The 23,324-nt window shown below is 36.8% G+C and overlaps 1 protein-coding gene across 2 annotated transcripts in view; it reads left to right on the top strand.

The window, feature by feature from the left end:
• The window catches only part of LOC107746055 (B-cell CLL/lymphoma 9 protein-like), a 50,683-nt gene that overhangs the window by 13,807 nt on the left and 13,552 nt on the right, over window positions 1-23,324 (top strand). The window contains exons 3-4 of one of the 2 annotated variants that reach the window (XM_016560111.1): window positions 10,795-10,872; window positions 18,803-19,176. In XM_016560111.1, coding sequence (XP_016415597.1) covers window positions 18,860-19,176 — 317 coding nt within the window. In that variant the 5' untranslated portion in view covers window positions 10,795-10,872; window positions 18,803-18,859. The remainder of the gene's footprint in view (window positions 1-10,794; window positions 10,873-18,802; window positions 19,177-23,324) is intronic. The other variant, XM_016560112.1, reaches the window with a different exon arrangement.

The following is a 23,324-nucleotide window of genomic DNA, read 5'->3' as shown; positions in this document are numbered from 1 at the left end:
GGGAAAGAAATTATAGAAATTATACTTTTATTTAGCAAGGATGCTTAAAATTGATCAAAAGTGATGATAAAGGCATTTATAATGTTACAAAAGATTTCCATTTCAGATAAATAGTGTTCATATCGATATCGGAATTATATCGTATCGACCGAAATTAAGAAATATATCGTGATATCAATTTTGGCCATATCGTCCAGCCCTACTAGCATCTTGTGATCACTCTGCCAGGCGTTTGAACAAATGTGCATTGGCTAAATCATATCATACACACGCTTATAATTCTTCATAAATGAAAATAACATTCAAATATAAGCCTTTACTGTTAAATGCGATTGCCGTTATTATTGAATTTCATTACTGCTTTCTTTGGCGTATATTTGTATACTTTTACTATCTAATCAATTTCAGCATGCGTTAATTCTGTGTCGTTATATGTTTGCCTCACTAAGGTTAAATTATGCCTACATCTTTTTTTGGCCTGCGCTGTGGAAGTGATCTGTTAATTCTGCTAAACTTTAAAACTGAAACTAAACTATATAAAAACTAAATAAAAATGCGTTCACAAAATAAAAACTAAACTAAAACTAACAAAAATATGAATGAAACTAATAAAAACTAAACTGAATTTTACAACGATATTAAAATAAAACAAATTTAAAAATTCTAAACTATAATAACCTTGGTGTGAATGTTATAATAAATGTATTAACAGAGCTGTTGTAATTATTATTATCATTATTGTTGTCTTACGTTTTATTTTATTTTATAGAACAACAGTAAAATTACAATACTAACATTTATGAATGTTGGAGTTCTTGCTTTTTCTCAACTTTTATTTTGGCAGACACGCAGGAAGACCTCAATGCTTCTTTTTGTTGACATCAGCAGATTTATAAATGAGTCGCATTGCGAATACGTTGCACGTATCGCATTGTCACATGCCTTTTAAAAAATTCATAAAAATGTGACTGAGCAACTGATACAGAGGCAAGATGAAAAGAAAAAATACCATCTAAACTTTTCTAAAGACAGTAAGTTCCCCTCAGACATGCATTCATATAAACTCCTACCCCTAAATGAATCGCGATTTGTTTAGCATCTCAACCGATTTGAATCGTCACATATTTGAATCGATTTTCAACCAGCTCGCAGTTAATCGTTACATCCCTACTGACGAGTAACACTTTCTGCGCAGATTTTCCTTGCGCTTTGGACTTTGAACCCTTGTTAACGACAAGCAGATCCGCTGCGAGCTCGTGCAGAATACATGCAATTCGTACGTGTATTAGAAAACATAACGTTCTGCAGTTTAATTACTAATTCCCACTACTAATCCCATCTGTCACAAAAAGTCAATTACTTCTCTTATAAAACTGCGTATTTTTCGGTGTAAACTCTAAATATAGTTCAATCCAAAAGTTTTGTTTAGTGTAAAACATGTTGGAGATTAGCTGATAGGCGGTCGATTCATTAAATTATAAGCTGTTTCCTCTAAAAAGCTTTTTATTCAGCATAGTGAAACCTCTCCTCCATTGACATCAATTAAAAAAAAATGGCCTCTGGTCTCCTTTCCTACGTACTGGCAAACTGGAAGCGTTAGCATTAGCCGTTACGTTTTTTTTGGCTAAAGGTTGCAAGCTTGCCTTCTATTGGCTTTGGGAGATTGCCTAATTATTGGGAGGTGCGAGGGTCTGTAGTACTTAACATTGGAAAAAAGCGTAACTGCTATCTTGAATCACGTGAGGCACCTCAGCCACAGTACACACACACACTTGACTTTTTCGATAAAATAGTTTGGAACTGAAAGGCTACATGACATTTTTCAGAGGCGAGGTATAAGTGTCACTGTTTTTGATGCAGTTAAACTTAGTTTAGCTATTAGTAAAGAATCGGTTGCCGAACACTGTTGAGAGATGCGTAGATTTAGATAATTCACACACTTAATCTGGCTGTCTCTCTTTCTCTAATAACTGCATTAGTTTACATATCAATGGCTCAAGCCTCTGTTACTAGCTTTAAAATTATGTTTTGGAATTAGCAAAGGACACTTGGGAAGAGATGTGTAAGAATTAGACAAAAACCTGACATCTAAAACATCTGAACAATGTCTTGAGGTGTGGTTATGGTGGTATATGTGGAATAATTTTTTCTGGTCTGTTGATATTTTCAATAATTCGACATACCATTGTCAGTTATTCCTTACTTGTAGTGTCACGGTAAATACAGTGTGCGATCATCTCAGCTCTGATGTCATCCTTACTGTATTGGCTGCACTTGAATCTACATTGGAAAGGTGTTAAAAAGTTGTTGTTCTTTTTGGTTGACTTTTGCCTTCCTACTTCCCTCCTTCTCTTTTTCTCCTTTAGAAATAATCTCATGTGCTAACAAGACTGATCTCTCTTTTTTTCAGTCCTCTTGTGAGGATATGGTACTGGTAGGGGGCACTGCTGACCTAAAGCTTTGTCATTTATGGTGTATGTGTTCACAGTTTCAATCTCTGTGGGATATGGAGAGGTCCAGCTGTGCCAGCTTGCACCCACCATGCCAAGAGCAGTTTGGGCCAGAGCATCTGTGTGCCAGTTCATAAGTGTGTGTGGGGGTTTGTGTGCCAGCCTGCTAAATGTACCCGAATTTAACAGTGTCATTTTGTTGGATGTCTGTCTGTGTTTTTGTGTGTGTGTCCTGAAAATCTGGATCTATATGAAACCGAATAGCAAATTACAAGAGTGTTTTTGATAGTTAATGTGAAGTAGTCCATACTATCCATAGTGTCTGTTTGATACGGGTCAAGATGTTGATCAAGCCGGAAAGACTTTCTTCTGCTGAAGGCTTTTTTTACCCCCAGAAAGTTCTTTAAGGGATGTTTATAGAAGTGTCAATAGCAGAAAATCTAGAAAGTTTATCTTTCTCTGTCTTTCTATCTTTAGTCTATCTCTTATCTCTTATCTTAAAATGTTTAATTATTTGTTCATTTACCCATTTATTTATTTTACATATTTTTATCAATCTTGCTATGAAAATACCTGTAGATGCTGACGTGTCATAAGACAAATAACTTTTTTAACTGCGCATTATAATGTTGTGACGCCTAAATTCACTTGGAGAAGTTTGAATTAATTAATTTATTTAAGTGTTTAAGGTTCTAAGGTTCGACTAATAGTTCGATTTTTTTTAAATGTATGGTGGGACTCTTGTGCACATGAAGTATTGTATTGTGTCTCTGGTTGTGTGTGAATGCTAATTAATTTATTTAAGTGTTTAAGGTTCTAAGGTTCGACTAATAGTTCGATTTTTTTAAATGTATGGTGGGACTCTTGTGCACATGAAGTATTGTATTGTGTCTCTGGTTGTGTGTGAATGCATGCATGCATGCACGTGCACACACTTACGTGCCAGTGCACATCACCCTTCTCACCAGCTGGTCGTCTGACATCATGTCACCATGGCGCCAGGCCTTTGGCGGCCTGTAGAAGCCTGCAGCACCATGCCAACAACACACACACACACACACACACACACACACACACACAGAAACAGGAGTTTAGTCTTGCATTTAAGGAGCGGGAACACCATGCCAACTCTTGGTAGCCAAGCAGGAGAGCCTTCTACTGCAGACACACACACACACACACAGGAGCGAGTGTGATCCATGTCAGCGGTGGTCTCAGATCAGGAGAGCTCACTTCACTAGACAGACACTCCACTGAACAAAGGAACATACACGGCCAAGAGTGCAGCGCTGCATTTAGAGAGAATGAGGAGGAGAACGGATCGAGGCACTGAACATTTGTCTACTGTTTAAGTTTGCTGGGTTCAGCCCAGGCCTGCACAGTTTACGGATAATGCGTTTGGAAAATGTTCAGGCGCTGTGGAGGAAACAGACGCATGCCTGGTAGAAGTGGGCATTTGAACATTTGAACAGCATGTAGGTATTGTGTAGAGCAGTGTTTTTCAGGCTGGGGTCTTTTTGAGTTGAAAATACAAAAATCACACTGCAAAAAGCAAAATAGTAGAATGCAAACACAACCGTACACAACCGTGTTCTGGGGTTAATGAAAGTGGTTCTTGGTTCAAAAGTGTTTGAGAAACCCTTTTTTTCAGTTTAGTTTTCATTTCATCCAAACCACTTTTCCTAAGAAGGGTTGCAGGGATGTTGCATCCTGTAGCATCATGAGCTATAGGCTAGGAAACACCTTGGATGTTTTTGTTTTGTTTTTTTTGTTATTGTGAGGATGATTTGGATTTTTCTCTTTGCTTCTTGATTTCCTTTGGTCTGTTTCTTGCCAATAAATTGGTTTGGACAATATATTAGTCTGTTAATAGATAACAATAACTGTTGAAAAGTAGATTGTCTTTATTTACTCACACTCATGTTGTTCCAAACTTTTCTTTCTTGCACAGAACACAAAAGAACATATTTATCATAATGTCCAGCTGCTGTTTTGACGTACAATGAAAGTTTATGAGGTGAGAGACATTCTTTGTCAACATGCATAATTATTGTATGAAAAACAGTTTCTATATGACAACCCTCTACATTGCGAGTAAATCACTCGCAAATGCGACTAAATCTTACTCTGGGCGACTAAATAATGTCTAACATTAGCCATTGGCTAATAAATTCTTAGATTTTACACGCCAGTATGTGTGTGAGAGGCGTTCAACACAGATTTTCACTCGATAAACACGCTGACTGAGCGCTTGACAGTTTCGCTCTCCGTCAAGCGATCTGTACTATTTGGATGCGCTCAATGGATCATGTCATGTACTCAATGGATGCACAGTATGTAGCACGCAGCGCACCTGTATTTGACGTACCGTAAACTAGTGTGAAGGCGCACGACTCGCCGTCGCTTTAACTGCTGTGTTTCTCACACATGCAAAGAGAGAGAACGAGAGTCTTGCATACCACGCTGAATCGACGCACTACATGTAAACCATATTCTTTGTTGTATTTTCCTGTCAAAATAACAGAGTTCATTTAGAATTATTCAGCTTTTAAGAACAAGCAGAAGATATGCCGGTTTCTCGGCAGTGGGCGGAGCTAATGCGAGAACAGCTCTCGTTGGTTGGCGCTCATCTATTACCGTCCCTGTTTTGATTTCAGCAAATCAGTTCGAGCGAACGCTGACAACGTGATTAATATTCATGAACCCAGCAGATAATAATAGTAGTAGTAGTAGTAGGCCTAGTATCTTTTTTACTTTTGAAATTGTAAAAATGCAGAAAGTGTGTAGGGTAGGGTAGGGGTGGGTTTAGGTTAAAAAGTGTATAACTATCTGTATATAAAACAATAGAAGTATATGTAATGTCCCCATTTAGATAACTAAGTAAACGCGTGCGTGCGTGCGTGCGTGCGTGTGTGTGTAAAATAGTACATCAGTCTGGCGAGTTAACAAAAAAATTTACTAGCCAATGGCGATTATATTGCCAAGGTGTGCGTAGAGGGTTGTATGAATATATCACTGTATGATTTCCTTTGTGTTTCATGCGAGATAAAGTCATGCAGGTTTGGAAAATGATCACAGTCTGCTTTTGGGTGAACTATTCCTTTTACTGTAATCTTAGTTTAAAACTTAGCTTAAATATTTTGGTGTGAATTCTGAAATATTGTGTGTAACAAATAAAATCAGCCGAGTGGGCAGTTATTAGCCAGTGATGTGCTAAACATGATATTGTTAACACCATCATGATGCAGTCTCTTATTTATTTATTCATTTATTTATTTTTATATTTATATTATTATTATTTATATTATTTAATATTTATTTATTTTTATTTATTCATTTATTTTTAAAGAAATTAATTTCACAGCATTCATTTGTCAAGGATGCATTAAATTAGTCAAAATGGAACAGTGAAGACATTTTATATTGTTAGAAAATATTTTTATTTAAAAAATGCTGTTCATTTATCAAAGAATGCTAAAAGATTTATTCCCACAAAAATATTAAGCAGTGCGGTTTCAACATTGATAATAAGAAACCTTTCTTGAGCAACAAATCAGCATAGAATGATTTGTTAAAGATCGTGTGACACTGAAGACTGGAGAATTAATGCTGAAAATTCAGCTTTGAGATCACAGGAATAAACTACATTTAAAAAAAATATTAGAACAAAAAAACTGTTATTTTTTATTTATTACGGTATGCTGAATCTACTGTTTTTCTTAAGCCTTGGTGAATACAAGAGGCTTCTTTCAAATATGTTAAAAAATATTACTGACCCCAAACCTCTGAACATTAACAGTTTCAGCAAAAAATAATTCCTTGACACATTTTTCTTTTCTCCAGTTTTTACAACTTTTGTTCCAGGCCTAAAGAATCAATGAAATACTGCTGTCAATCCCAAACACTGACTGTACGAACATTAGTCATAGAGTACCACTTTTGTTTTTTGTGATTTTTGAGGGTCTGTGTTTGAAAAAGAGTCTGATCTAGGATCAGACTTCCTGTTTTTGACACAATACCTTTATGCTTTCTAGATAATCAATTGTGTAGTACCCTGTCTTTCTTTGTGAGGGCCATAGGCTTATTTTTGTTCTACTGTACTGGACAGAGAGGGAATCATTGCCTTCCTACAGTAGGCTAGCGTATTGGTTTCTACACCAGTCCTTTTTGAACAGATAAACTGGTTTGTTGGAGCATGTGTGGAATGCTATTGTGAAAGCGCCGTACAGCAAAAGGTTAAGTCGTACCATGTCTGCTTGCGTCACTGTCTGCTGATGGGAGGCTGGGTGTATGTGTGTTTGCACACAAAAGAACCTGTAATTTGAGGCAATGATATCTGACAGACTCATGACGGCACCCAGTTGTGGTACATCTCATGTATGTCATGCGTTTGTTAGCACCTCTGTGTGCTTGTCTGCCTTCACCTAGCTCAATGAGGACACAACGTAAGCCTTTAATTAGCACATAAGTATAAAACTGTTATAAAGATTGACTAGAATATAACACTGGGTGTAGATACCGGCGAGTTGAAGGATGTTTTTAGGTCTTGAATGAGGGAAATCACCTTGAAGTGATTGACAGAAAACAAGGGAAGGCGAGGGAAGTCGTAAATGTTTTGTGTTTTGCGAGATTGTTAAAAAGTTATGAGTGTTGTTTATGATTTCACTGCAGATGTAAAGGAACAATCGCCCCATAATGAAAATTGTCATTAATAACGCCCTCTCATGTTGTTCTAAATGGTGGAGCAGAGATTTTCAACTTTTTGTCTGTTTTGCTTTTTTTATAGCATTAGAAAAAAAAGTGCCTAAGGCAATGTAAGCGGTCAGGATGTTATGTCCTGTCTCTTAAAAGTATTTAAATTTAAAATAATCCTAATCATTTTTTTTTTTAGTTTGGTTTCCATCTGTTCTCCAAACCAGGGATGCAGTGATGCTGGAGCAACATTTAGGGTTATAGGCAGGGAAATATCCTTGATGGAATTTTATTTTATTTTATTTTTAATACTTGCCTATTTAATTTTATACATTTTTTTTAATACTTGCCTATTTCATTTTATACTTTATTAAATACTTGCTTTATTTTATTGTATATTGATTAATGACTTTATAATTATTATTTATTTATTTATTTTACTTAATTTACTTGAGAAAATATAGGGGTGAGTAAACCCCCATATTTGTTATTTTGGATGAACTATTCCTTTTTTTAGGGGGGGGGGGTTCTGGTCTGGAAAAATTGTTTTTGTGGATGTATATGTAGTAGAAATGAAATAGTCTTTTGATGTGTTTATCTCATACACAGAATCTGCTATTGCAGTCACATTAGGTCACATCTGTCTCTCACTCTCTCTTTCCTAAACACATTCAAGTCACTGTGCGGTGACCATAGAATAATCTGAAATCTGCAGTCGTTCGGTCTCTGGTAGTGGCTTAACATCACAGTGGAACTCGTACTGAATGTGACTTCCTCAGATAATATGGCCAATTGATGTCACATCAGGAGAAATAATTTCGCTATTGAAACAACAGAGAAATGGTTCTCATGTGGAGATGCACAGTTTCTCCCTGTTTGATTTGGTATAATATTCTGCTGACCCAACTATATGCCTTTTTACGTGATATAGATGCTCGCATTTATTGAAAACCCACATATGTCGTAGACGAGGCCTGGTGAATCGTGCACGTGCTTCGACAAATAGGGTGCATGAATCTTTAATTCACAATACTACTCCTATTCTGCAATTCTATCCAGTTAAAACTAGTACAAAAAAGGCAATCTTCACTGGACTTGACAGTGACAATGAGCCAGATGTCTAAAATGCAGGAAGACTCTTTTAATGACTTTGGGGAAAGAGGAAGCTGGTTGTAGATCAGCTCCTGTTTAGAGTAGGAAGTGACCTCATTAGATGAGGAAGCTTCTGATGGGATTTAGAGCATCACTTTGAAACAAAACAATGCGTCATTTCTTTACGACATTGTATTGTCTGCCTTTTGTCTGAATGTGGGTTTTGAAGCTCAGTTTTTAACTGTAGGCAACGCGTGTTTGCATCAGTGCTTGAAATCTTTGATAAAGTTCTTTCATGTATTATTTCAATGAGTTTATTGTATTTGGGAACACCCACACAGACTCACACTTTCTCTTTCTCTCTCGTTCATTCATCTGCTCTTGAATTGAAAGGTTAAAAGCTTGCTGATTTCATCAGGCTTCATGTTCATGCTGCTCTTTTTAATGCAGTGGATGCATACAGTGTCTGGTGGCTGACAAGCTCCAAAAAAACAAAAAAGCACCAAAAAATATACCAAATGTCTCTCTGAAGTCCCCTGAATCATAAATTGCTATACAAAAGATTGGGGTTGGTAAGATTTTTTTTGTGTTAATGAAAGAAGTTTCTTATGCTCTCCATGGCTCGATTTATTTGATCAAAAGTACAACAAACACATTAATATTATGAAATATAATTACAAATTAAAATAATGGTCTTTTGTTTTAATAATTTTTTTAAATGTAATTTATTCCTGATGCAAAGCTACATTTTCAGCCAATTTTTTTTCTTCAGGTTTCCTTGATGAAAATCTATTTGCAATAAAAAATCTTTTGTAACATTATAATAATATTTTCTGTCACTTTAGATTAATCTAATGCATCCTTGCTTAATAAAAGTTGTAATAATTTTTCCCCAAAAAAAAAAACCCACGGGGTTCGGGATTTACGGGTGGTTAAATTCGCGGTCCGGCACCGACCGATCAAGCGATCCCGGGTGGCTACCGACGCGCGGAGGGTGGCGTTTGAGATGGGATCCCCCGAATTTGGTGGAGATCTGCCGGCGCGTTCGCGAGATAATGACACCAGTCAACACTTTCACTTCAGTAAGGAGGTCTCTTGTTCAGGCAGCAGCATTCAAGCGTTGTCTTATTAGACCGTAAGTGCCCTGCGAAGTGGACTTCACGTGAAATTCCGCCATTATTCCAGTTCCAAGGGAACGTACACGTTACATTAAAAGGGCATTAAAGTGCGCAAGACGTGAATTTATATTGTATTTATTTACAGAGAAAACTTTGCCACTGTTTGAGTGTTGTACGGAGAGACTGCGCGCGCGCGTGTGTGTGTGTGTGACACTCGTGCTCTCTCTTTCCTTACGTGTGTATGTGCACACATCCTCGTGCAGGTTTAGGCTCACTTAAGTGACTGCATTTTTTCATTTATAAGGATTTTTTTTTTTTACAGAAAATAATTTATTTATGTTCTGATTATTGTTGAGCTGCAGGTTTAGGCTCACTTAAGTGACTGCATTTAATTAAGAAGAATTTAATGATTTATTCGAATTATTTAGCCTGACATGTTTACTGTTCCAAAATGTTCTATATGTTTCTTAAAAATAAAATGTGTTCAGTGGGGGAAAAAAAGTAGTTTTTTTACCCAGACATTTAAAAATAACATATTTTAGAGCTGTAATCGCAATACCGTGATACCGTGATATTTTTATCTAAGGTTATCATACCGTCAGAATCTCATACCGGCCCATGCCTACTGTGTATATTTATTATGTATATATAAATACACACACATGCATGTATATGTTTAGAAAAATGTTATTTTTATATATTAAATATATTTATGTATAATATAAATAATATGAATATAAATATAGACATGTAAATAGATGTAAATATTTTCAAAATATATACTGTATGTGTGTGTATTAATATATACATAATAAATATACACAGTACACACACATATATTATGCTAACAAAATCTTTTATTTTGGATGTGATTAATCGTGATTAATCATTTGACAGCACTAATATATATAAAGTGAAAGTTTAGGTAATGCGCAGAAATTCTTGGTATCCACTTTTAAATTCAATTCTTGCTTTCTCATGTTTAAAAACACAAGAGTCATTGTCATTGATATAACACCTGGAGCGTTACATGTTGATCGGCAAGTAAGAATATGTCCAGATGCAACTGACATTTCAGAGCTACTGCTGACGGCTAGATTTTAATGAAAAAAGTGAAATCATACAGGTATTAAATGACAAATGTTGATTTGGCTGAACTATTTCTTTCACAGGTTTCATTATTACAGCATATAGTGTGAGTGTGGGAGCGGGTTTGACAAGCTTGAAAATTTTGTTATAATGATACACTTCTCAAACAAGTGTCATTCAATCAAAAGCTGCTTCACCCATCTATTATTAATCAAGCCATTACCTCATTCTGTTCTGCAGATCTGGCTTTAACATGCTACTCTTGCCTCTTAAAGTATTTCCTCAGTGGTGTTACATTGGTCCTCAGAGTGCGTTTAATAAATGTGTATTCTCTGTCTCTCTCTCTCTCTCAGATCGTTGTGCGGTTGGTGGTGTTCTGTTGCAGTCAGTGCAGTCATGGCCACAGCTATATCGTGACATAGAGGGACATGGTGAGTGCAGCTTACTTATCTTATTTTTATGACTTTAAGACATCCATGTCAGAAATGCAAAAGTTTGAGGTCTGGAAGAATTTTTAAATATTTTTAAAAGAAGCCTCATGCTCTCCAAGGCTGCATTTATTTGATCAAAATACAGTAAAAACAATAATACTGTAATATATTATTACAAATTTAAAGAACCGTTTTCTTTATTATATTTGAAAATATTTTATTCACGTGGTAGCAAAGCGAAATTACTCCGGTCTTCAGTGTCACATGATCCTTCGGAAATCATTCTAATATGCTGATTTGGTGCTTAAGAAATATTTCTTATGATTATCATTGTTGAAAACATTTGTGCTACTTAGTATTTTTGTGGAAACTGTATTTTTTTCCCAGGACTTTTTTTAATGAATAGAAAAACAGCATTTATATGAAATAGAAACCATTTGTAACATTACCAGTGTCAATTTAATAGGCGTGTACGCAAATAGTCGAATATTCAATCTATAATTATTATTTGAAAAATAAAAACACTAATCAAATTTTACTACGTGTTGCTTTGCTGGTCTTAAATGCAGGGAATCCGTGATAAATCCTAGGCATGCAAACTAAAAGTCAGTTATAACTAAATGCACTGGGTGGCGCTGTGGAACGTGTTAACAAGTTGATTGTATTTGATCACAGAATGTCGTCATCTGCCTCGCGAAGTTTGGAATTACTTTGATCAAAATTATCTTATTAAATGCACTTACAAATTGGAATTACTTTTGATCAAATGAATCAGTGAAACCAAACCATTAATCCAAACACCAGTTGACTGAGGAAAGACATCAGTGTCCATCACTGCATTCATGACTGCAGGTAAGCACTGCTGTACCCGAGTGAGCCGAGAAGAGAGCTTATCTGAAATGATGTGGAGACACATGCTTCCTTTAAGTTTCCACGAGGGAGAGTGGTTTAAGAACAGAAAACACAAACCGCTGTAAGAAACTTTGCTTAGCATGCCGTTATCTTCGTGTTTCTGGAACATCTTTGTGGCATGCATTCTTATTGGTATCAGACTGAGGAGCAAACTTTCATGTGGATATTATTGTTTTTCTCAACATTAATATGATGTGAGAATATAAGCACTGCTTTATTTTTTCCGTTTGCTCTGCTTGAGCTTGAAAGCTGTTCTTGATATATATATTTGTTTACTCACGGTTTCAACTAAAAAAACCTTAGATATAATGTAACGTTGTTGTAGAACAATGTGTATAATGCCTAATCATAAGCTTGTTCAGAAATGGTGACAAAAACTTGATTATTAAAAAATAACATCCGTCTTGTTAAACGTCATTTAAATGAACAAATATTTGAATATGAATTTTTTATGAGCCCAAATATTCAAATACAATATTTTTTTGAAAAATGCCCATCCTTACAATTTAATGCATCCTTGCTGAATAAAAATTTTAATTTCTTTTCAAAAATGCTGTTAAGAAACTGGCAATTTTTCTTCTCATGGTTTGGAGTTTTGGATCACTTTTGATTTTTTGGACTTGACATCCTTGGCTGGTTCAAGATATGTGGTGATCATTGCAACTATTGTTCATGACCTTCATTCACTCAGGTGGACTGTTTCAACAAAGTGATAAAGCTCCAGGAGTAGTTTGAGGAACAGTAGGCTAGTTCAACCAAAATATGTTCCAAACCTGAGTTTCTTTCTCCTGTTAAGCTCAAAAGAAGATATTTTAAAGAATGTGTGTAACCAAACAGTTGACGGTAGCCATTGACTTCCATAGTAGTTTTTTTTCCATGCTATGGATGTCAAAGGCTACCCTCAACTGTTCTGACAGAATTTTCATTTTGGTATGAACTCTTGTTCACAAGACATGAACCTGGGAACCTCTTTAGATACAGCGGAGTAGTTATTTTGAATTATGGATCCACCAAAGATGGATGAATATGATGCAGTCATGGATTGTGGTTTAAGTTTGAAGTCAGCAACTCCTGCTGCAGGCGTCTCTGCATTTAAGCCCTGCTGTGGTCATCAAGGCTAAACTGTGACCTGCAGGTTACTTAGAGGGTGTACTTAGAATTATGACTTGTAGATATTGTACATTGGGGCCATTTTTCAGTTTGATCTGCAGGAGCGTATTGCATTCCTCAGATGGATCTGGGCACTAAAGAAACTTGGATGGATGATGTCAAATTATGAGTCCTCCTGACTCTCTGTAAAACTTAGTGGTTATGATCAAAAATGTTCTGGGCCTCTTTATGGATCCCAAAATCAATAATTCTAGTTCAGAATTGTTTTTGGCTCTGAAGAGATTTGCAACTAATAGTGGAAGTGTTTTTTTTCTCTCCCTTCTCTTTCACTGTTTAAGTGTCTCTTCTCTTGTCAATTGAGAGTTTTTGTCTGTAAGAGAAATAAAGCTCAATGTATTGAACAACACTCCTAATTAATTTACCTTAAGCTAATAATGCTGGTTTATGACCAGTGAATCACTTTTTCAGCACACATCTCAGCCATTTTTTTCCCTCCCAGAATGCACTGATAAGAACTGAGCTTGAAGTGATTGAACTGAATTGTCTTCAGTTTTACTTTAGCAGCGCTGTGTATCTTTGTAAAATGTGATTACTTGAGTGATGTCATTCCTTCTGTCATTTGCTTACAGGGCTCACTATATCTATCTATCTATCTATCTATCTATCTATATATATAGATAGATAGATAGATAGATAGATAGATAGATATAGTAGGGCTAGGCAATTTGGCAAATAAATAAAATCTAGATTTATCCAGAACGTTTGACAGATTCTTAATTTTTTTAATGATTTTAGCTAGTCAACTTATTTAGCTATTCAACAAAATTTAACTACAACTTGATTCAAATAACTTTTTCTTTATTAACCCTCTAGTTAAAGAAAATTATATTCCAAGTGCACCACACATGTTGTCAACATGATGTAAATGTTAAACAAACCACTTGTTAAATATCTTTGCAGAAAAGATACATTGAACTACAACTACATCCTGTACAAACTTGTCTTATACATGTTATATGTTTAGAAATAGGCTACAATGAAAATGCTTAAACAATCTCAACAATGTAATTCAAATTCAAAATGACTGACTTTATACATAGAGTCCAAAACTGGCACAATTTTCCCTGGAAATTTTCAAGGGGCTTTATAGCACACACTGTTTGACCTACAGTCAAATTTCCAAACCAAAATTCATACACATATAGATCTCATCAGGCTGAATAACTTCTGTGCTGACAGTCAGCGAAGTTGACTATTCAGGACTTTGTGAAAACCAGATGACTGTGGAATTTGCTATACTCCTTTTAGGGTTTTCATTTGATTGGCACCAAACTCTGTCACCATGATCTCAAAACACTTGGGGTGCATAATTGTGAAAGGATTTTTGATATCTCGAATGGTTTAACCGTGGTGAAGCGACAAATTTATGGCAAGAAATGAGAAACAGGAAGTGTATAATAACTTTTGCATACATTGTCCGATTTTGATCAGTCTTCAGCAGTTTATTCGTTTTATGAGGCGATCACATAGATGTGACTATTAGGAGTCAAATTTATAGCGCAACCAACTGGTAGCAGGAAGTGTCATTTTCAAAATCCTTTGAAATCAGCCTCTTATTTTTACTATATTTGCTTCAAACTTCGTCAAAACACGGCAGATGTGAAACTGCATGATGGAATTCTTGATATCGTAAATAGTGTTGCCATGGCAACTGTCAAACTTTAATATTGTTTTCAGGTGTTTTCGAGGCACTTAACATGCTTAGAATTTCATGAAACTCGACACACACATCACAATTATAGAGCGTTACACATGGGCAGAAGCTCATAAATGAGTGTGGAGGAGGCGCTCTATAGCGGCACCTTTTGTCACCAAACTCTGTACATATATTGTTCTCATCAAGCTGGACAACTTTCTAATTTGCAGTCATTAGCTATGACCAACAGGAATTCAGCTATTTTGGTTTAAATGTGGATTTAAAAAAAAAAATCATGCTGTGGATTTTTGCATACTCTCCATCTTGGGCAATCATGCAATTCACAACAAACTTTGTCTACACGATACCAAAACATTGAGGAACCTAAATTGCGAACATATTTTGGATATCTCAAACAGTGTTGCCATGGTGAATTATTAAAGTAACAGTAAAAAAGGAAGCACTCTTGATGTTCTAGAGTAACCCTTTCATTGCTGTAACCTTTAAAACCAGACTGCCAGTGAGTTAAATGCATGTGCCCACTGTGCACCTTTTCCTGAAGCCACTGAGGGGCTTGGGCCCATCGTTGCTGCTTACAGCGCTAAATATATATATAAAAAAATATAGGTTATCATGTGCATAGACTAGATCAGAGGTGCTTGGTCCTGCTGCTGGAGATCTGCCTTCCTGCAGTCTTGAGCTGCGGCTGTAATTAAATGCACCTGAAAGAGGTAATCAGGGTCTTTAATTCACATATAAATTACAGTCAGGTGTGTTAGAGCAAATCTCTGCTAGAAGAAAAATCTGCAGGTGCAAGACTGAGTCCTTCTAGCTGATAGACTAATTACATGAAGTCACTTATCAGTTCATAAGTGTGCTGTTTTAAGTGTTTATGGTGGGCCTGTTTCTGTAAGTCTCTGCAGCAGCTCTGTGGTGTAACATCACAAGTATGACACGCATATCATAGGCATAATGTGATAAATCCTGTCTTTTCGAGAATATTATCCAGATGTAGTTTTTGATAAAAATGTGATTTGCTCAGCTTTTTGCTCACAATTATGCATTTTTTATTAAACCTACCTATATTCAAGTGTTGATTAAAAAAAAGAATGCTTTAAGCTAGAATAAAACTGATTTTTTTTTTGTTTAAAAGTAGAGGCTCTGATCTTTATTTTGGTGTATTGCAATTCATATTCAAATATTCATACAGCAAAATATACTGGAGGCCATCAAATTTTTGTGAAAATCATCAAAATCGCTGGCGGTGGCTGGCAACTTTTTTTCAAAAATGCTGGCGGGGAAAGAGTTAAGTGTCTGTGTTAATCAGAGTGTGAACCAGTGTGGCAAGCTATACTTTTAATGTGGTTAAAATAAAAAAGCTCATTATTGGAAAAAGTGCATTATTTGGAAGCTGAGCTTCTTTAATACTGCTGAGAAATGTAGTTAAATTAAGTATTGCTAATTTTAGTTGGTGTTATTTTAGTGTTATTTATAAACTATTATCGGATTTATTAATATTTTAAATTGGCTTTTGATTTTTACATTTCATTTTAATTTCAGTTTTAGTACTTTGTCAATTTTATTAGTAATTTAAGCAATTTAGTAACTTAGTCATTTTAGATTTTTTTTAGATGATTTTAATTTTAGTTTGTTGTTTGTCATTTTTATTAGTTTTTAATTCTTAATATTAATTTATTAATGCTTTTATTAATTTATACATTTCAATTTTACTAATCCGAGGCAGTGTTATTTTAGCATTATTTATAAACTATTATAGTATTTATTAATATTTTGATATGCAAAGATGCTAGTAATGAAAAAATGTCTGACAGACATTTCTGGCTGGATGAAGGATCATCACCTTCAACTCAACCTTGCTAAGACAGAACTGCTCGTGGTCTCAGCAAACCCAACACTTCATCACAACCTATACAGCTAGGTTCGTTAAACATAACTCCTTACAGGACAGCCAGGAACCTTGGAGTTGTGATGGATGATCAGTTAAGCTTCACAGACCATATTACTACAACCGCCCAGTCCTGCAGATTTGCCTTATATAACATTAGGAAGATTAGACCCTTCCTATCAGAGCAGGCCACACAACTCCTTGTCCAAGCTCTTGTTCTCTCCAGACTGGACTATTGTAATGCTCTCTTGGTGCGCCTTCCGGCAAGCCTCTGCAACTGATCCAGAACGCAGAAGCAAGAGTGGTCTTCAACGAGCCAAAGAAAGCCCACGTCACAAGACAACCACTGGCGCTGCACCAATATACCTAAACTCGCTAGTTCAGACCTACGCACCCTCCAGAAACTTGCGTTCTGCAAGTGAACGACACCTTGTTGTGCCATCCCAAAGAGGCACAAAATCACTCTCACTGGGGGGGTGTTCCCCCTCTGTACAGACTGCGTTCCAGGGGGGTTCTGAACTCAGTAGAAATCGTGTTTCCCCCTCGGGGTGCCCCCCTCCATCGTCGGGCCCTAAGAATCGTCCTAACCTTCCCTCCTTACGGCGCACCTGGTTATGGGCTTTGGCCAGTTTGAGAACTTTAGCATTTAGCCAGGGCCTCTGGTTGGGACATTTAGGGCCAGATTCACTTACAGCTTTTGCCAGTGCAAACCATCTTTTGACATTAAAATAGTACTGTCAGGATTTATTAAAGACGCCCAGTGAAAAATTAGCACTGAAAAGGCGTGGACACAGTTATTTTTTGTGCCTGACCTTATTGAATATGCATTTGTATGAGTTTCCCTTTCAGACGCAAAATTTATGGGATGAAACTATTAAAATAATCACGTAATGTGATTTACTAGTGTTTGCGCTTATCAAAATTACTGTTTTTGCACCATTATTTAACCCCAAAAAAACCCATCTCAAAAATCATTCTAATATGCTGATTTGCTGCTCAAGAAACTTATTATTATCAGTGTGTTAAACTATTATGCTGCTTAATATTTTTGTGCAAAACATTATTTTCAGGATTCTTTAATGACTAGAAATTTCAAAAGGAAAGCATTCACTTGAAATACACCTATATTGTCACAAAAGATTTCTGAGTAGCACTTTATTTGACATTTTTTTCCGCATTAACATACTATTTATTTATTATAGCAGCTACAATAACTGGGTAATAACTAGGTACTAAACCTGAGCCGACGCATGCTGTAAAATAAAGTGTAACTGATTTCTGTCACTTTTGGTCAAAGTAGTGCATCCTTGCTAAATATAAGTATTCGTTTTCTTTAGAAAAAAAAATACTGACCTAAAACTTTTTAACTGTATTATGTGCTATGTAGCTTTCATGCAAAAAGGTTAATATTCATCCTAGTTTGAGAGCAGTGGTATCAAGTGGAAAGCACAACAGTTTGGCACAATATAATGTGGTGTGGATCAAGATTAGCAAATCAAACTATTTCAAATCAGAGTATATCATGAGACTGGCTTTCACTAAATATTGCAAGATATTGTCCAGTTGGTTATTTGAATACTTCAATTTTCCACGCTGGGTTCCATCCATTTTGTTTGGATTGAGTTTTCCATTCTTATTACAGAGCCTTGCATGATGGTTCTCCTCACTTTAACTGTGTTCTCAGCATGATGTTCTATTGCAGACGGCAAAATCCACCAGCAGACTGGTTTCAGTCTATCGCACGCCTCCTTCCGAGATGTTACACGACTACTTGTTTTCAACAAATCGTTCTTTTGGTGGCCTTCGGTCTGACTCTTCAGTGAATTTTGGATGATGGCCACTGCCTGGCAGATTCACAGTTCCACATTTTCTCACCTTGAGCTTCAGTGTTTTGGCGAATATGCAGTGACTTGAAATGTGCTTATATTCTTGGCGTGACTGCTATTTTTTATATATTTTTTTTGAGTAATTTGACTAGGTTTGTAATGTTGGGTGGTTTTCATGGTGTTCTAAATTGGTGTGGCTGTTCATAGCTGCTTGAGGTGATTCAGAACTCTTATGGAACATGTCTGCACAGGTGGACAAACAAGTAAACATGTGACTTGGAGTCGGTTACTTCAGAGCTAATGTAGGTGTGGCAATGCAAGGGGAACCAGTATAGTGACGGGGACACTATACTGTCAAAAAGCACCGTCTTTCAGATGAGACATTCGAAGACATCAAAAATATGATTTAATTGAAATCAGGGAGAATGTTTGCTGGCTTTTGTGGTCTAAACTAACTGTTCTTTGCTTGGTTGTGTGTAGTGTGGCCAGGGGCTGTGAGGGCTCCTTGGGGAGACTCCAGACAAGCCCACACAGAGAATGCTGGAGGTGCAGGAGGAGAGACCAGCAGCAGCCACGGCAACCACTGCAGCTACCGGAACCACAGGAAACGCTTCAGGCAGGAAGGAGAGGGCCAAAGAACGGCAAGAGGAGGGCCAGGACTGTAGCAGCCCTGTCGCAACCCCCAATACCGGGCCCCGGAGCACCCGGGCCAAAGCTACGCCCACCACTACACATACACACACCCCGAGTCCCCAACAGCACTCTACTGCTCCTGCCTCTGTTGCACTGGGACTGATGTCAATGCATTCCAGCAACCCCAAAGTGAGGAACTCTCCATCGGCTAACACTCAGAGGTGAGAGAACTGTACAAACTATTCCTTGAAACCAAAGCTTAATTAGTTTTGTACTGTTATATTTATATACATACACTACAGTTTGAAAGAAATTAATACTTTTATTAATTTTATATTTCATTAGTATTTTTAGCAAGGATGCATTAAATTAATCAAAAGTGACAGTAAACACATTCATAATGTTACAGAAGATTTAGGTTTCAAATAAAAACTATTCCTCAAAAATAATATAAAAATCTATCATGGTTTCTATAAAAATATTAAGCAGCTGTTTTCAACATTGATAATAATAAGAAATATTTCTTAAGCACCAAATCAGCATATTAGAATGATTTCTGAAGGATCATGTGACACTGAAGACTGGAGTAATGATGCTGAAAATTCAGCTTTGCCATCACATGAATGAGTTTCATTTTTAAATATTAGCAAAGAAAACTTTTTTTTAAAGCATTAAAAAATCTTGCAGACCCCAAACTTTTGAACGATAGTCTATATTGAAATAAAATAACAAAATGCTGAAATTAATAATGAAAAAAGTTTGGTCTGTTCAGTGTGGCATGCAAAAATTTTATAGAAGTGAATCGGTTTGCAGAGAGCTTTAGGAAATTGAAAATTCATTTTCAATAATGCTGGAAGTAGAGACCTGCTCGGGACGGATTTTTCAGTCCCGCCCGCTCCCGCAAGATTCTGTCCCGCACCCGCCCGCAGAAATGTATCTTATCTGGTCCCACTCCCGCCCGCGACATTCATGTTTTGTCCCGCTCCCGTCCGCAAAAGCCCGCATAAAAGTAATCTATATAGTTTTTTTTCAGTACATCGAAGAAATTTACATAAAATGGTTCTGTAATATCTCCTAAGCTCCACAACATACCAGCATAAACGCTCCCGATAAAATATTTGTTATTTAGGCTAAGCATCAACATTCACAAACCACTGTTATTTTGAACAGAAAAGCAAGCATGGGCTGCTGCGTGCATGGTTTGGCATGGCAGAATGCGAGCAGCGCTTCCTTTATTATCACTAAAAGCTGACATCAGTTAATTGCGATCTCACAAAGCTCTGTTATAACACAATAAATGTATGCACAATGAATCTTTCACAATGTCTCTACACTTTGTGTGTTAAAATGAGAGGATTTGTGAGCACGCAATTTCTGCACTGTGGTGAATAGATTCTTAATCACCTCTGATTGGCCATTGCGTTCCAGAAATCTGTGATTCAAGAGTCTGTGATTGGCTACATTGCGCAACCCTTTAAACACGTGTTATAAATAGAAACTATGCCTAGCTTGTGCATGTCAATCATTTTAATGTTAATATTAGTTGTTCTTTTTGCTTTCCACTGAACGCAAGCAGCGTACGCTATTCTGTGTCAGCCGCGCTGCACGGATGCGCTGTTTTCGTTCAGATCAAAGCGTAAATACATGTTGAAAACGTATCCTTGTGTCACGGCTGACACAGAATAGCGTACGATGCTTGCGTTCAGCACGCACTCGCCCATCAAGAGTTGTCCCGTGCCGCACCCTGTTGCGTTGTGTGCAGGTCTCTAGCTGGAAGCAATATTTGCCATTTTTATGTTATTTTATTTAAAGGGATACTCCACCCCAAAATGAAAATTTTGTCATTAATCACTTACCCCTTTGTCGTTCCAAACCCGTAAAAGCTTTGTACGTCTTCGGAACACAATTTAAAATATTTTGGATGAAAACCGGGAGGCTTGTGACTGTCCCATTCACTGCCAAGTAAATTACACTGTCAAGGTCCAGAAAAGGATATAATGTTACGGTTGAACCACTGATGGCAGATGGACTATTCTGATAATGTCTTTCATACTTGTCTGGACCATGACAGTGTAATTTACTTGGCAGTCAATCGGACAGTCACAAGCCTCCCGGTTTTCATCCAAAATATCTTAATTGTGTTCCGAAGACGAATGAAGCTTTTAGTGGTTTGGAACGACATGGGGGTAAGTGATTAATGACAATATTTTCATTTTGGGGTGGAGTATCCCTTTAAGAAATAGTTATCAATGATGTCAGCAGTTGACTAGCCGTCCAACAGCTGACTAGTGGATATGTCTATCTAGATTTTTATTTTTTCTGTTTTACCTAGATGTTTTGATTTTGGAATATATGTAGTATTGCACATCTCTAATATTAATAAATTATCAAAATTGTTTTTGTTTCATTCCTAGTTTTATTTCCCTATGTAAATGTGTTAACAAACAGTTTTAATGCAGTTGGACACAATGACGGATACTATTAATTCACCACTATCTTATATTAAACCATTCATAAGTGTATGAGGAGGAGTAATTGTTGTTTTAATTTCTCCTTAATGGAGATGCACCACACCAGCGAATCATTTGCTGCCCACTTACTTGCAATTCCCACCCTCCTTATAGCCATTGAACTGTCTCTTATGGACAGGAAACCAGTGCATGCTGAAGTAACTGTGGCACAAGTGCAGGGCAAACTGTGCCCTCAAGGCAGAGCTGGACCTGGAAAGCTTCCAGAGCCTCATTGAGCATTTGAGAAACTGACCCACTTCAGCTCCGCCAGAGCATATACATCCCGCCCTGCTGGACGTTGGTTCCAAAATGCCTGCTCTTGCTGATTCACAGATCTGGAATCGGTTAAGGATTCAGCATCGAGGCTCCTGGGAGTCCTTCAGTGAACGCTATGGCCCATAGCCTAATCACAACCCATTTTGTGTATGTTTGCGGCTGCTGTCCAAAGCGTTCGGATTTCCTCTGAATGCTGGAAAATATTTTGCATTGTGCGCAGAGATCTGAAACATGGCCATGGCCTGTGAAACTGGTACCTCACATTTGGAAAGCAGTTTGCATTTCCAGGCTAACATTAGGATCCAATATGGAAGCAGTGGACAAAGGAATATGAGTTTTACTGCCAAATTCAAAGGTGTCCTACAATGACCAGCCCTTACCTTTGGCGTGTAACTGATTTCCATGGTAACCAGGCACTGTGGACCCATTGCTTTGGCTATGGATGGAAGCTAGCTTGTGGGAGATCTGGTTTGACGAGTTTTGATTAAATATTAACCTGGCACTCTGTCAACAAAGAATAGGGCTGTACTGTAAGCTCCTTACACCAAGACAAATTCCTTGTGTGTGTGTGTGTGTAAACACACTTGGCAATAAAGATCTTTCTGATTCTGGCTAGGACCGAAGGTCACTGAGAGTACTGTAATTGCGTCACCGATACACGTCAAGATTTTCCTCCTATTATCGAATGGCATGTTTTCAGGGTGTGTAGTAAACAAAACAGTGCGCCAAGCCATCCGCCATTCATTCATTGCGGAAATCATGGCGCCTTATGCGTGATATCAAATGCTTCCGCAGATTTATAGTATTACTATAGCATTTCACCTGAGCATTGCGAAGCGCTGAATGAATGACAGGCTTTCTGTTGTAACATCGTGCAAAGTAAATAAGGGTGACATCTAGTGGAGAAGACTAGTGTATCAGACGCTTCATAACCGTCTTTTATAGGATAAAGAAATGACAGGAAGACGTGACTGTGATCAAAGTGAACGTGTGTTCCTGCAGAACATTACTCTCACCTGCTGATCAACACTGAGTTTGTGATTTTATTCATCTTTATTATTATTTAAATTTTTATTGTAGAGATTTAAACTATATTCACTATACAGTGCTTAACAAATTAATTTTAGTTTAGGTTTGTGCCACTTCTACTCTAAACTAACAGTATTAGTGATTACCAAAATAATTTTTTAGCTTTCTGTATAGGTTAGTCCTCCAGTTTGTGTAAGCTCTTTAGTAACAGTAGGCTATTTCTAATGCTATAATATGATTATTGCTGTTGTCTATGAAAGAAAGGCAGAAAAAATAGGCAAGCACTTTAGTGTTTTTTCCAGATGCCCAATTAGTCAAAACGTACCTAAACAATGCCAGCAAGAATGCAAGCTGTTATGAAAGGCATAGGAGGCCATTTTTGTTATTATGTGAATAAATACTATTTATTTGTTTCAGTTAGTTGTTATTTCCCCAATAAATGACATTAACATTTTTAGATTTAAACAATTTTTTGACAGATTCCTAAAATATTTGACATATATATATATGACAGGTGGTCTAATAAATTAAGCACTGTATGTTTTCATAGCATT

The sequence above is a fragment of the Sinocyclocheilus rhinocerous genome, unplaced genomic scaffold (genome assembly GCF_001515625.1).
Source record: "Sinocyclocheilus rhinocerous isolate Xijiao unplaced genomic scaffold, SAMN03320098_v1.1 scaffold1880, whole genome shotgun sequence".
NCBI lineage: Eukaryota > Metazoa > Chordata > Actinopteri > Cypriniformes > Cyprinidae > Sinocyclocheilus > Sinocyclocheilus rhinocerous.
This window is presented reverse-complemented; position numbering and strand designations above follow the sequence as displayed.